The sequence below is a fragment of the Lathyrus oleraceus genome, chromosome 2 (genome assembly GCF_024323335.1).
Source record: "Lathyrus oleraceus cultivar Zhongwan6 chromosome 2, CAAS_Psat_ZW6_1.0, whole genome shotgun sequence".
NCBI lineage: Eukaryota > Viridiplantae > Streptophyta > Magnoliopsida > Fabales > Fabaceae > Lathyrus > Lathyrus oleraceus.
In genome coordinates, this window is record NC_066580.1 from 481,045,125 (window position 1) to 481,061,284 (window position 16,160).

At 37.9% G+C, this 16,160-nt stretch overlaps 1 protein-coding gene across 1 annotated transcript in view; it reads left to right on the top strand.

Moving 5' to 3' along the window:
• Positions 1–283: 283 nt before the first annotated feature.
• Positions 284–16,160, top strand: part of LOC127123856 (tRNase Z TRZ3, mitochondrial) — a 43,625-nt gene continuing 27,748 nt past the window's right edge. Inside the window, exons 1-3 of the mRNA XM_051054035.1 lie at positions 284–1,148; positions 1,652–1,770; positions 4,274–4,406. Of these exons, the coding sequence (XP_050909992.1) occupies positions 284–1,148; positions 1,652–1,770; positions 4,274–4,406 (1,117 nt within the window). The remainder of the gene's footprint in view (positions 1,149–1,651; positions 1,771–4,273; positions 4,407–16,160) is intronic.

A 16,160-nucleotide genomic window follows, 5' to 3' on the forward strand; every position in this document is an offset into this window, starting at 1 on the left:
ATTTGAAGCATTGTGTATAGAACATGGTATTGATCATGAGGTAACTACTCCTTATACTCTTCAACATAATGGAATAACATAAATAAGAAACATTACCATATTGGACATAACGAGATGCATGTTGAAGCAGAAGAATTTTCCAAAATCCTTATGGGGTGAAACTGTTTTGACTATTGTTTATATACTGAACGTGTGCCCTACCAAGAAGCTGAAGAACAAGGTTCCTGAAGAAGCGTGAAGTGGTAGATGACCATCAACAAGTCCTCTAAAGGTGTTTGGATCTATGTGTTACAAGCATATTCCTGATGCAAGAAGAAGGAAGCTTAATGACAAGAGTGAACATATGATTCTGGTAGGATATCATGAGGTAACTGCTCCTTATACTCCTCAACATAATGGAATATCAGAAAGAAAAAACATGATCATATTGGACATAGCGAGATGCATGCTGAAGCAGAACAATTTTCCAAAATCCTTATGGGGTGAAGTTGTTTCGACTGCTGTTTATATATTGAATAGGTTTTCTACCAAGAAGGTGAAGAACAAGGTTCCTGAAGAAGCGTGGAGTGGTAAACGACCATCAATGAGTCATCTAAAGGTGTTTGGCTATATGTGTTACAAGCATGTTCCTGATGCAAGAAGAAGGAAACTTGATGACAAGAGTGAACCTATGATTCTGGTAGGATATCATAAGACTGGAGCATACAGGTTGTTCAATCCAATCAATCAGAAGATTATGATTAGTCGAGATATTGTGATTGATGAAAATTCTGCTTGGGATTGGAATTCTAGTAACACAACTGAGAAGCCATTGATGAGCTATGGTTTCGACGAAGCAAGTATTGATGTCACAGTCGAAGATGTTGTCAATATTCAAGTTGAAGTCGAAGTTGTTGTTGACATACCCGACATAGTCGAAGTCGGAGAAGTTATGGCTAGCACAAGTCAGAGACCTCAAAGAACTAAAGATCGTTCAACAAGACTTCAAGACTATGAAGTGGTTGGTCATGATAAAGTCACAACAAATGGAGAACTAGTTCATTTTGGTTTACTTGCAGGTGCTGAACCAATCAACTATAACGAGACTTTAAAGAATATGAAGTGGAAATCTAAGAGTTACAAGCAATCGAAAGAAATAACATATAGGAGTTGGTCGAATTTCCAACACATACAAAAGCTATCAAAGTGAAATGGGTGTTCAAGTTGAAGTACAATGTTGATGGGTCGATAGCAAGACATAAGGACATATTGGTAGCTCAAGGATTTCTTCAACGAGCAAGACTCGACTACTCTGAAGTCTTTGTACATATCGTAAGATTGGAGCTGTTTGACTAGTGGTAGCCTTGGCATGTAAGCAAGGTTGGTCGACATTTCACTTAGATGTGAAATCGGAATTTTTGAATGGACCTTTAGATGAAGAGGTGTATATCACACAACCTCTTGGGTTTGTGATTCAGGAGGAAGCAAGGAAAGTATGCAAGTGCACAAAGCGCTCTATGGTCTCAAGCAGGAACCTAGGCATGGAACAAGAAGATTGACTCATACTTGGTCGAATTGGGATTCGTTAAATGCAAATAGGAGTATGGTATCTATGTTCAGGTTGTGGAACAAGATATAACAATCATATGCTTATATGTCTATGACTTGCTAGTAACTAGAAATAGCTTGAAGAACTTGTTAAAGTTCAAAAAGTTGATGAAGAAGGAATTTGAAATGTCAGATCTGGGAAAGGAGATACTCAAGGCATGGAATTTTGAATGTGGAAGCAAGGTATGATGCTACATCAAATAAAATATGTCAAGGAGATACTCAAGAGATTCAGGATGGATGATTCGACTCCTACATCTTCGCCTATAAAACCAAATTTGAAGTCGGAGAAGCATGGAGAGGAAGACAAAGTCGATACAACTTTGGTCAAATAAATTGTCGGATCTCTGAGATATGTGTGCAACCGTCGACCTGATATATGTTTCTCAGTCAGATTAGTGAGCAAATATATGAGTGAACTAAGGGTGTCACACATTCTGAGATACTTAAAAAGATCGACAAATTATGGAATTTTATTTCGATGAGACTCTGAAAGCAAAGAAGTTATGGTTACTTGTTATTCAGATGCTGATTGGTGTGGAGATAAGGAAGATCAAAGAAGCGCTACTGGATATTTCTTTCAAGTATTTGGTGCCTCAATCTCATGGTGCTCGAGAAAGCAACTTGTGGTGACATTGTCATCGTGTGAGGCTGAATATATAGTAGGACAATATGTTGCATGTTAAGAAATTTGGATCAGATTTGTGCTGGAAGAGATTGAGGTCGAAGTGAAGAAACCTCTGGTACTGCAGATCAACAAAAGCCAACCATAAACCTTACAAAGAATCCACTTTTGCATGGAAGAAGTAAGCACATAGAAACTAGATTTCACTTCTTAAGGGAGAAGGTGAAACAAGGTGAACTTGAAGTAAGACATTGCTCAAGTAAAGCACAATTGGCCGATATTTTCACCAAAGGATTGAAGATCGACAGGTTCCTAACGTTGAGAAAGAAATTAGGAATAGTTCAGACCGACAATGATTAGTGTGTTTCGACAACTTTGATTATAAGGGGGTATGTTGAGATATTAGATATAATCCAAGTTGAGTTATGTGACCAAAGTTCAAAGTTAATTAGGGTTTAGGGTTTGTTACTTAGTTTGTTATTTTACTTAGTAGTCAAGTCACTTAGATGTATATAAATAAACACTTTATAATTGAATAATACATTTATTTTCTTATTCTCTCTTTCTCTCCTCACGAAAAATGTCTCACACACTAACACAAAATATGAGAATCTTTATGTGACAGGGGTGAATTCAAAAAAAAATTATAGAGATTTTCAAAACTTGTTTATATGACGGGGACAAAATACCTAATGAATATTATTTATATCCCTCGTAGTCTTTTGTAAAATTATCGATTAGATAAACTATTTTAAAATCGACAAAATGGTTTTTAATTAGAGCATTCTTTGGAAAACAAATTTGAAATAAATTAATGTTTGGAAAAAAGTTGATAAATAATGTTGGAATCATTGTCATGGTTATTTTAAAGAATTTATGACAATGTAAAGAACAAATTAAATTCTCCAATCTTAAAAAAGGACAAATAGTTTGAAAATCTAGTGTAGTTGAGTTCATGCCTATAGAATTTCTTAATTATATTTCTTAATTACATTAACATAAATTCGAATTCACAATATTTCACTTAAAAATTAAAATTAACTATAAAGCTACTAAAGTTATATAATTTTGAAGTAGGGCCATGATTTTCTCTCCATTCATGTCACATAATTCATATGCATGCAAGTATGATTTGAAAGAAAAAAAACAATTCCACTTTTATTTTAAAATAATCAGTTAATTATTGAAAAATATGAACAATAATCATCATGATCATGAGTGTGTTCCAATATAACAAAAATGAACAATTGAATTAATGAAATTAAATATATTGCAAATAGTCTCACATAAAAAGTTGAACTAACTTTAAAAGCATTTATAAAAACCTTGAAACATTAAACTCACTAAAGGAGTCAAAGAGGATAAGGTGTCCCATGGACATATGCGGTGGTCTCAAGCATTACGTCACTTGTCACATCCGAACAACCCCTTACCACCGGCGACACCAACTCTCGGACCGGGTCCGAAGACGTAGAGGCGCTGAATTCGAAAATCATTAACTTAAAAATTGTACATCTTCTTCAATATTCCAGACACACTTTCTTGCACTCAAGTTCTTCACCAGTCTTGCGCAGACTTGATTAAGAGACTGAATTATCCTATGTATATTTCGTAACAAATTTTTTTAATCCAATTTTATCATTTATTCTTAACTTTTTATTTTATTTTTTATTTATGATAAAAACAATATCTTAATATCCTCAAGTTTTAATTTAATTAATAAAAATCGGACGATTTTAACGCATATTTAAATTCAAAACTTTCCAATACCCATGTTTGAGTTTTATTGACTATTTATTTTTCCTATACAAATCCAAAAAAAAAGTTAACATAATAACAAGTAATAAAGATTTTTCAACAATAATATCTTTTAACATATGGTTTTCTTTTGGGTAAATAACAAGAATAATGACTATTATAAAAAAAAACTAAAAAAGTGACAAATTCTTTTTATTTTACATAATTTTAAAGTGGTGTAAAATAAATATAAATTTTCAAGAGATCATATTGTGAATTTTTTTAATAAATCTGTATTGTGATAATAATATGATAATTGTGCAGTTTGTGATGGTGCTATTGAAGTCATCAGTGCCAATATCATTTGAAGGTAACAAAGAACCAGCTGCTTATGCTGAAATAATATCAATGGGTGGCATAAATAAAGAAGTGAAGAGTAAACTCATTGCTACAATTGGTACCATATTGCAATCAAAACTCTCTATTCCAAGAACTCGATTTTTCCTTAAAGTCTTTGATACCACTGCATTTCCTACCCGATCTAAAATGTAATGCTTTCATGTTTCTACAATAATTATCACAATTGTTTTTATGATGTGCACTGTTATATACTCCATTGATGATTAATAATATGATATATGCTCTCTCTTTACTTGAATGGAGTGATATTATTAATGAATGAATGTGTACTTTGTCGGAGGTATTTAACACTCAATGGATAAGTGGAGGAAAGCAAATTTCATTCTCCTCCCACTTGAAACTCTCATTTTATGAGAAATTTAGAATATAAGAATAATTGATTATGCAATGATGGTATTTATTGTTATCGTTGTGGATGGTTGTTTACTATTAAATTAGAATGTCTATGTTTCCATTCTATGATGATAAATGTGTTGGAAATTGATTGTCTTTTAAAAGGATCAGGACTGAAATCATGAATATAATCACTTTTTTAATAATATTTTAATCACTCTTAAATTGTCTTAGAGTCCGCATGCAGGAATATTCACGATTAGTTTATTTTAAATTTGCACAAGACTGATGAAAATTCGTATGTAAGGAAGATAAAATCTAAAATTTGTAGTGAATAATATTACTTTTATTATGTGTTTTTTTTTTTAAATCAGAATGATCAATTTATAGGTCAAATATTGTTGTTTCGCAAGGTTGTGACCCTTAATGAAACACATGTTTTCAGTAATACTATTTATTAAGTGTTGCAACCTTTTATCTTGTGTAATATTTACGTTACACGCATTCTTTAATGATTCTTTTTAGACATCTCTTGCCTAGCACTATTTACTAGCACTATTTACTACCATGTGCTTTTCCTGTTTCGTGAATTTATCATGAGAGAAACTCCAATTATCACTTTTGAGACGACACCATCTCGAAATTCACATAGGTGAAGTTCATATTGTATCTACTTTACTTGATATACATATTTTTGAAATTGAACATCATTATGAGTTCAAAAATTTATCTCTCCAAATCCAATAGTCAACAATATTACATGATCTTGCACACGCATCTGTCGCGCCGCAAAAAATACCAGAGCATCTCACACGCTCGAAATACAACATAGTCACAACTGAATTTTATTTATTCTAAGAGAAAGGGAAAATATCAATAAAACCCAAAGGGAAGAGAAAGGATAAGAAAGTCGGTTATGTAGGGGGAAGATATGAGCACCTCTCACATCCGTTGTACTCAATGAGAACCGTTTTGATTGTTCTTTGCACGAATGAGTGTTATTATCTAAATGTTACTTGCGATTGATTTTAATTAAGGGAAAAAATAAATTTTTAATTAATGTGCACGCCAAGATTTCGAAACCTTGTACCTACGTATTCTCATGGTGCAATAAAAACATCAGAGCTCGGAAGTTCGTGGGGTAGAAAATGAGTATTTGTTGGTTGATTTTAGGGAACGGTGTTATAATCATATCCTAGAAGTGTTTTGATGTTAACTGATTTGATCCTAGTTTGGATGCTCTAAGCTGTCTGACTACTAAGGAACATATTATAACAGTTCTTTTATGAAAGAGATTGTTGTTTGGTTAAAGAATTAGAAAGGTTTGTGAATGTGTTGTTTGAACCCATACAATGGTGTCTGAATCAGGAGTGTGATGCCTAAACCAAGAATGTGGTATTTTAACCAAGAAATGATGATTTACCATGAATGAGATGTCTAAACCAAGAATGAGGTTATTGAACCATGAAACAGTGATTAACCATGAATGATAGGTGTTTTAACCAAGAGATGATGATTAACCGTGCATGAGGTGTCTAAACCAAGTTATGGTGTCTAAACCAATGCAGTGTTGTAGGAGTTTACCTAGACTCGGGGATCAAGACTTACAAAGAGGATTTGCCTATACTAGTGGATTAATAAGGCAAACATACAAGAGTATGGATGTTTTAACCAAAAGATGATGATTAACCCAAAGAGAGGTGTTTTAACCATGAGATGGTGATTAACCTCAAGTGTGTATGATCCAGAGATGGGTATTTTAACCAAAGGATGATTATTAACCTAAATAGATGTATTTTAACTAAGAAATGGTGGTTAACCTCAAAGAAAGTATGGGTGTCAAAACCAAGAGGTGTTATGTTGAGTCCAAAGAGAATGGTGTTTTTATTGTTGATGGTTGAATTGTTGGTCTGAGGGTGGAGGTTGAAAGTTATTTTGATTTGAATTTCACTAAAGTCTATGAGTGGAGGTGAATACTTTGAACAATTAGGTCATGCGTCTCATATCTAAAGATATTCCGAACAAGGATATGAATACTCCCTTTTATTCCTTCTCCACTTCTTAAGGCTCGTGACACACAAGTCACGTCATGGTTGTTAGGTGTTTTGAATTTATTTGAGAAAAAAAGATTTTTGTTTTTTGTTGGATAAGTTAGGGGAGATGATTGGAAGAAAATGATGAGGTTACAAAGAATACGAGGAAGTTTAGTGGTGTCATGTCTTGATGGTTACATATTTATAGGGTTTTAAAGAATAGAATTGGGATTGACCTAAGGGAACATGTGTGGTACAAGTCCTAATATTTTCTAATTTAATTAATTAATCAAATAAATTAATTGAAATAAAATCTAAGGGAACATGCAAGAGATTATGGGTCAAATTATAATTCATCAAAGAGAAATCAAGCAAGCTACCATGAAATTGTGAATTGAAGACCATGAAAAATAAAGAAATCAAGATTAACTCTAATGAAAATTAAGAAAAAATAAAATCTAATATTTTTTTTTATAAAATGTTTATTATAACTTTGTAGTTTTCTTATAATGATAAAACTAACGCAATCAATTAGAAGAACAAAATAAAAGTGTGTCTAAATGTGGCTATAAATCCAATAGTGACATGTGGTTATTAACTTAACTAATAGAATAGAATAGTGTCGCATCCGCGAAAATCAACCGGCGAGACTCAAATAAAAATACAACACACAGAGCCGCCACTGCGCGTTATTTATCCCAAGATAGGGAAAGGAAACGCTCAGAGAAACCTGGAAAGAACATGGTCTCGCGACCAGAGAGAAAGGGTAAGGGAGTCGGTTACGCAAGGGGAAGGTATTAGCACCCCTCACGTCCGTCGTACTCGACGGGATCCACGTTCTAAGAACAGAAAAGGTTGCTAAAACATCACACACACACACAGGGGAACGCAGGTGGGGTTAGGAGAAACGGGCTCGATAAGGTATCGCACCTTATGCCTACATATCTTGTCTGGAACAAGAATCAGAGCCACTGTAGTTCGGCTTACGCACGCCAAACAACACAAAACATACAAACAAGCAAGAGTGGCAAACAGGGAGCCCGACAACCACTGGATGGAATTACGTCAGCATCCGAACCAAAACACGCACAAAACGGCAAACGTGGAGCCCGACAGCCAATCACTGGGCTTACATCGGCATCCGAACCAAAACATACATAATCAGATAACATGCAAACACACGCAAAAAAACAAAAAGGTTGCCCGGAGTGGTCTCGCACGACCACCTGCCTACATACCTTGTCTGGAACAAGGATCAGGGCGATGTAGTTCCCCTGAAAGGGACTGAATTGCTAACCAGAAACCGGGGAAAGACACACTACTAGGGAGCTGGACTCGAGCCTAGTGTTGTCATGCATCGTTTACCCTAAGTTCGGTTTTCTATCCTACTTGCATAAGCAAGCCTATCCTAACCAGGAAAGAAGCCAACACACAAGCATACAAAATAATTCAAGCATACATCAAATGAGAACAAGCATCTCAACCAGATATCCACACAGCACGCACTATAACCAAACAAGTGGCTCACACAATAGGTTTGACTGCCGAAGCGAGTCGTCTGTACGGGTTGGGTTTGCTCTTAACCTTGCCATTACGAGGCTAAGGTGAAGCAGATGAGAGGTGAAGTGAGGATCAGACCTCACAGCTCTTATCCCTAACCAGGGAGAGCTTCTGACAAATGAGCATGGGTCCAGAATGGGGGAACCCTTCTATACTCAGAGACTCTGACACAATGTGCACTGCACAGGATCTTGGGCTTGGATCTCAATGCTACAACCATGTAATGGGAGCAAGGAGAAGACTCAACTGAATAGTGGGGGATAGATTGCTTATCCCTACCTTCCACCAATTGCCTTATTTAAAGGACTTTCACCTGCTTGGGCACAAAATTAAACAATCACAATCATCGCCTCTTAAGGAGGACTTCAGACATTTATTTGCCCGACCCGGTAACAGCCGGGTCTCCAGACTACATGAAGTCAAGAGGACCTACCTCAATGCAAGTTGCTTAAGCAAAGCAAAGCAAAAGTTCACAAGGAACTGAGCAACTAAAAGTACCTGGAAACAGTCAAACACAGTTAGTATTCAGACAGACAAAACTAAACAGCAAGTATCAACCAATTAATCTATACAGATCAATGCACAACAAAGCAAGCTCAAAGCTTAATCCCAAACTTCACAACCTACAAAACAATGTTATGTTAGTGTACAAACATCAAACAACATCAATTGCATTTAACTTGATTCATTCTCCATGTGCATTATGCTTTTGATCCTGAAAAATCAAGCAAATATTAGCAACAAGACCACTAGGCTAAGCCTAGGGTCCAAAGGCAAGAAAAATTCCTAAACAGCAAGGTATTCACCAACCAAAGTCAAATTAATGTCAAACAAAAGCCAACACAATTAGCCTCATGTTTATATCATTCATCATGCTCATGTTATGCACAAAACAATCCAAACTAATTCAAATGAAGCATCAAACGTGCAAACAGAACTATTGCATTCAAATCCACATCAAAACAACTTCAAAAATTCTCAAATAAATTACACCTAAACAGGACCTAATCCAGGTATGGCACACCAAATTTCAGCTTAATTGGGCAAATAGAACCATGTCAATGAAAATCAACAAAAACAGACACAATTATATGCTCCAAATCACAACATCAACACATGCTTCTACTTCAAAAATTCATAACTCAATGAAAACAAAAAAGAAATGGATAAGACCAAAACAGGGATGTCAAACAATGTGTCTATTACAAGCATGCCAAATTTCATGATTATTCAATACCATATGAGCATTTCACATCAAATCTACCAACCTATATCACACAAGCTTGCACAATTGACCAACAGAGATGAAAAATCACAATCAATTTGAAAATGCAATGTAAAATTCCACAAAAATTCATACAGCATCTCAACATGTTAATCAACCATCATGCAAAATTTCATTTCATTCCAACAAGTATAGGCCACTCAAAAAATCCAGCAAATTGACATAATGAGGTGTGACACAAATTGTCACACCTAAGTTCCAAAATTCATAACTCAATGATCAGGTATCAAAAACTCATGAAATTTACATGGAAATGAGCATCAATCAGTCAAGAATCATCACAAAAATTGTCAAGAATTTATTTTACATTATGTGCATTTCATAAACCAAATGGTAAAATGTATCAAATGTGAACACATGTGAAATGAGCCTAGGTCAAACAATATTTTTACCATGCACAACTTTGACCAATAGGTCAAAAAAATTCTACAGTCAACAAGGAAGTCAACACAACAATTTCCATATTTTTCTGATTTTTCTACAATTTTTTGTGAATTTTTAAAGGTGTTTATAATTTTTTATGATTTAACTAAAATTAATTGGAATTAGTAATGGCAGATTCGTAATTACAGGTGGCGGGAGCGGGAAACATGATTTTCAAATTTTCAAACAGTTTTGAAGATCAAATGCACATTCATCATCGTTTTCCTTCAACATTTTCCAGAAATGCTACAAACGCTCAAGAACATGAAAACCTCAAATCAACACCAACATACGCAAATGAGTAGCCGTTAGAACCGTCCCAACCTCTACAATCCAAATATCAACCTATTGTAACCTAACAATTCCTATATCAAACGAATCGATGAGGTTAGGGTTTGGACACAAAAATTCAAATCCAGATTTCGTCTCCTATGGTTCATCATTTGCTAAACTACAAGCATCACTACAATCTACATAACATGCTCTTCCAAACGCATATAAGCATACAACAAATCTTGAGATTCGAATTTCTTTCAAACCTGGAATGGCAGTGTTTGTTCGTGCAGCTTCGAGCCTCACTTCCACAAAATAGATGAAGAAAAGCTATAGTGAAGATGACTGATGCATCCAAATCCACGTGCCTTGGCTTCTATCGCTCAAAATCCGATTTCACCATTGATGGAGCTTCTTGGAACAGTCACGATTCAAGGCTTCTTTCTCTTCAATCTCCAAAAACAGTTGGTGATGGTGATGATATGAGTTGAATGCAAAAGGAAAATCGAGAATTGGTTGAGGAATCAAGAAGTTTGATGAATTTGGATCCAATGTGTTCTTGAGCAAACTTGAGAGAATGAAGAGGCTTTTGATCCAACTTTGGTAAATGTGAAATTCTGTTATGATTAGAATGTGTTTAGGTTTATATATGTGAGCTTAATCATTCCTTAATCATGTAATTAGCCAAATTGGAATTGTTAGTGAAAATGTGAAATTTCAAGTGAGGGCAAAAATGGAATTTCCATAGGACAGCTCATGCCACCTCAATGACAGCTCACACACTCTCTAAATGACATGTGTGAGCTGTTGCAACTTGTCCCACTCTCATTGGATGTGTAATTTGCATTTTCACATGTGTATGGTTTATGTCCAAATTTAGCCATTTCATTTTTCAAGCCAATTCTCAAATTACAAGGCCTATGCATGAAGTGATGATTCCAACAAATTTTAAATACCATTCATGAGGTGTTGCAAAAATCCCCACTCAAAAATTCCAATTATTTTGAAAGTTGGACAATTTTGCCCTTGGTCCAATTTAACTGTCCAGTTGAAAATTGACCTTTTGCATTGACCACTTTTGGAAAAATCCAATTATGCACCATGAAAGTACATGTCAAATGGAGTTTGTGCATATAAAGAACTTGCAATTTGGACAAACCATGTGGAAATTATGGCCTCCTGATTATGGGTCATTTTTGAATTTCACTGAGCCATAATTTCCCAACCATACATTGGATTTTCAAGTTCTTGGACTTTTTGGAAAGGTGAGAACAAGATCTACAACTTTCATGTTGAACAAATTTTCATTTGAAGCTTCCTTGGACACGTGGCTTTGAGGTCCAAAACTTTCCATTTTTGGAAACTTCAATTACAAGTCACTTTCTATTTTTGGCAGTTTTTGTTCTGACTTGATTTTCTCCATTCTTGAGCTTTGAGATGTCAAATAACACTTGTTCCAACATGAATGAAGTGTATCCAACTCATTTCCACCTCCAAATCCATCAGATCATGTACAGTTGACCACAGTTGACTTTTCAACTGACAGATGAATCAGGCAATGCATAGATCAAATTAAGCCCCAATCTCCAACTGAAATGGCTCAAGGGTGAAACCCTAGCCTCAATTAGCACAATATAATCACAAAATGAACCCCATCACCATCATAAGCCCCATCTCCTGATCATGCCCTGACTGGCCCAATGCAACTGATTAGGGTTGACCAGTGGTCAAAACCCTAATCTCAAGGAATGAGCTTCAATCACTTGATTCTTCTGATGATAACCAACCATGATGATGATGATGTATCATTGCAATCAAGATGAAGACCAACATCCATTGAGAACCATGAAACCCTAATTCACAGCCCAATCCTCAGATGGCCCATGATCAGTCAATAAACCCTAGGCTTGCACTCGACTTCCTCATCTTCTGATCAAGACTTGGGAGAATGGCTTGCACAATGTAACCACATGATATGCAATATGCAATGCCTAATGACCTAAAATGATATGCAATATGTTAATGCTAGTCCCAAGAGAGGAGGGCAAATTTTGAGGTGTTACAGCTGCCCCTATTCAATCCACTGTGAACCTGTCGATATGAATAGCCTCAGCTTTCGGATGATCAGGATGAAGAGTGATTGAATACCAAGAACAGACGAACAATTTGCACTCTGATGGGATAATAATTAACAGCGCCTGTCAGCATCGGCGAAGAAACAATCTTCTGAAAGAACCCGTCCGGAACGGAAAAACTCAGCTTGAACCCCAAAACATAAACGTCGACCTGGATACCAAAATAAATGGTAACGCAGGGATAACCATGGCCTGAACACCACTCATCCGCTCGGGATTATTATTCCTTTCTTTTTTCATTTTCTTGAACCCCGAAATTTTCTCTTCTTTTTCATTTTCTTGGCCTGAACACCACTTTGGTCTGAACACCACTTCGGTCTGGATACCACTTCGGTCTGGATACCGGGAAACTGGCCGGATTGCCGCAAGCTGCATCGATCTAATCATCGTGAGCTTCTTCGATCTGGAAATCGGAACTGGCCGGAGTGCCACAAGTTCTTCGTCCTGACTGTTGAGAACCTCTTCGATCTGGAAATCAGAAACTGGCCGGATTGCCGCAAGTTCTTCGTCCTGACTGTTGAGAACCTCTTCGATCTGGAAATCGGAAACTCCTTCGATCTGGAAATCGGAAACTTCTTCGATCTGGAAATCGGAAACTGGCCGGAGTGCCACAAGTTCTTCGTCCTGACTGTTGAGAACTTCTTCGATCTGGGAATCGGAAACTTCTTCGATCTGGAAATCGGAAACTTCTTCGATCTGGAAATCGGAAACTGGCCGGAGTGCCACAAGTTCTTCGTCCTGATGGTTGAGAACCTCTTCGATCTGGAAATCGGAAACTGGCCGGAGTGCCACAAGTTCTTCGTCCTGACTGTTGAGAACTTCTTCGATCTGGGAATCGGAAACTTCTTCGATCTGGAAATCGGAAACTTCTTCGATCTGGAAATCGGAAACTGGCCGGAGTGCCACAAGTTCTTCGTCCTGATGGTTGAGAACCTCTTCGATCTGGAAATCGGAAACTGGCCGGAGTGCCACAAGTTCTTCGTCCTGACTGTTGAGAACTTCTTCGATCTGGGAATCGGAAACTTCTTCGATCTGGAAATCGGACACTGGCCGGAGTGCCACAAGTTCTTCGTCCTGACTGTTGAGAACTTCTTCGATCTGGGAATCGGAAACTTCTTCGATCTGGAAATCGGAAACTTCTTCGATCTGGAAATCAGAAACTGGCCGGAGTGCCACAAGTTCTTCGTCCTGACTGTTGAGAACCTCTTCGATCTGGGAATCGGAAACTTCTTGATTAACATTCCCATCTCTGCTCGACAGAAACTTACCCTCCAGTATCGTACTACTGGGGAATATCCTTGATTAAAACCATGATGCTAGACTCCTCGGAATAACACCTTCACTGTCTGATAAAAACCAATCCTCAAGCGGTAACCACGGCTTGAATCGCGCTGATCGCGTAACGTCCTCTGATTTTATTTCCATCTCTGTCCGACGGAAACATTTCCTCCAATATCGCACTACTGGGGAACATTGCTGATCTGACGTCATGATGCTAAACTCCACGGAGTAACATCTTCGCTTTCTGGCACAACCACCTCTCAAACGGTAACCACGGCTTGAGACTAGCTCTATGCTTGCAACAATGATGCATGATCTTTTTCTGCGTAATGCTCCATAATTATGGAAATGTTACGCGATTTATTATTTTTTCTATGCAATATGCTATGCTTATTTACATGATGAATATATAAAAAGGCATCCCCCTCAAGGGACTCTGCGGAAGCACGAGACACTCTGCTGAGGAACTCGCCATTGCTTCAATTCCACCCTGCTGGGGAATAACACTGCTGCTGGGAAAAGGCAACCCTTGCTGGGAAGAACCTCCTTTGCACCCAATCCGCTCGGGAATTTGCTGGGGATAAGCACCACCAACACTCTGTGGGGATACATCGGTCTTTGACTTGCTAGGGATATCAATCCCTACTCTGCTTCGGGAAACCCTCACAGATACCTGACGACTTCACTGGGGAAATGCTCACAGATACTCTGCCGGGAAACAGTTACCTCCATGCCTGTTGACTGGGGAAAGCATCAATTTGACACCTGCTGGGGATAACCATCCTGACCCTGCTAGGGAAGCGAATGCCACTCCGCTGGGGATTACCCATGCAATCCATAGGTAGAATCAACTCAGCTGGGGATGCCAAAATCCGTCCGCTACGGGAACTTGTCCAATCCACTGGTAGGATGAACACTGCTGGAGATATATTTCATTGAAACCCGCTCCACTCGGGGAGTAGCAACCTTCTGACCTGGCTGCTGAAGAAACACCGTTGTAAACATGCTGGGGATAATCATCCTGACTCGGCTGGGGAAGTCACAGACCTTTGGACCTGCTGGGGAGCTAGTCCCATGATTCTGCTTGGGGACCTAGCTGGGAAATGAGAAAAGTTGGTACAGAACACCCGTCGACTCATCGAACCATGGTATCAACCTCCTAATCTCGTATCAGCTTTCCACTTTTGAGAATTCCCAGACTCGTCTGGACCTTTTCTGCTCCATCATCTTGTATTCCCAATCGCGCCGCGCTCAACGGAAACGTACTCCTGGGATTTATACATACTTTTCAATCTTCCGACTTTGAAGAGTCTTCTTGATTAACATCAAGGATCGTCGTACGCCTCAACGTCTTCGTCATTCTTTCACACATTCGTTCGCTCCTGAGCAAACTCTTTGGGGATCTATTACAAAGCTTCCACATCACAACCTGCAAGTGAGTGAAAATATCCAACAGTTCCTGCAAAACAGACCGTTAGATAAAACCATGCCCCAGGCGTGTCAAGATTTCAACACTTGGGTCACTCAACCTTCCGAATAAGATTTCAAACTTTCAATCTTATAAACATGCATTGGAAGGGACCTGTATGTCTAAAAATGCAAAATTCTTTATCAAAATAATTGGATGTTTTTGCAATCAAAGCGGTAGTGAAAAACAAAAACAAAATTATTTGACTGAATATGCATTTTATTGATTGGAAAAATGTGTGGCTCAAATTTGAGCAATACAAAGGAAGCAATTCCTGAAAAGAGGTAATCGCGCACAAAAGGAAAAATCTATCCTAATGGCAACGTGAAACCCGTGATCTCATCGAGTTCCAACTCGGTTACACCCCATATGTCCTCAGACTCTCCGTGCTTTCTGCCTTCTGAACAAGACAATTATGACTGATCCCTACCGGGTATTATCCATGATGCTTTAACCAAAGCGAAAACGATCATGCGAGACGCAGTTGTTCGTTTCAATCCCTCTTTTGCCTGGACCGCCCTTTCGGGTTTTCAGTCCACCGGGATACCCATTTTTGCCCAAGTCGCCTTTTCAGGTTTTCGACTTGCCGGGTGTACCTTTTTCATTTTATCCCTAATTTTTGCCCGAACCTTTCTTTCTGTTTTTTGGTTCGCCGGGATGCCCATTTTTGCCTGGACTATTTTATTCTTCTCGTCCAGCGGGTCTCTTTACACGAAGTATTTTTTAACTGCGTCCGCATTCACAGGGGATGGAAAATCCTCGCCATCCATGGTCGTTAACAACAAGCCTCCACCAGAGAAAACCTTCTTGACCACGAATGGACCTTCATAATTGGGTGTCCATTTGCCCCTTCGATCGTTTTGAGGAGGAAGGATCCTTTCCAACACCATATCACCCATGTGATACACCCGAGGTCGCACCTTTCTGTCAAAAGCACGCTTCATACGTTGCTGGTACAACTGCCCGTGACAGACGGCTGCCAGCCTCTTTTCCTCTATCA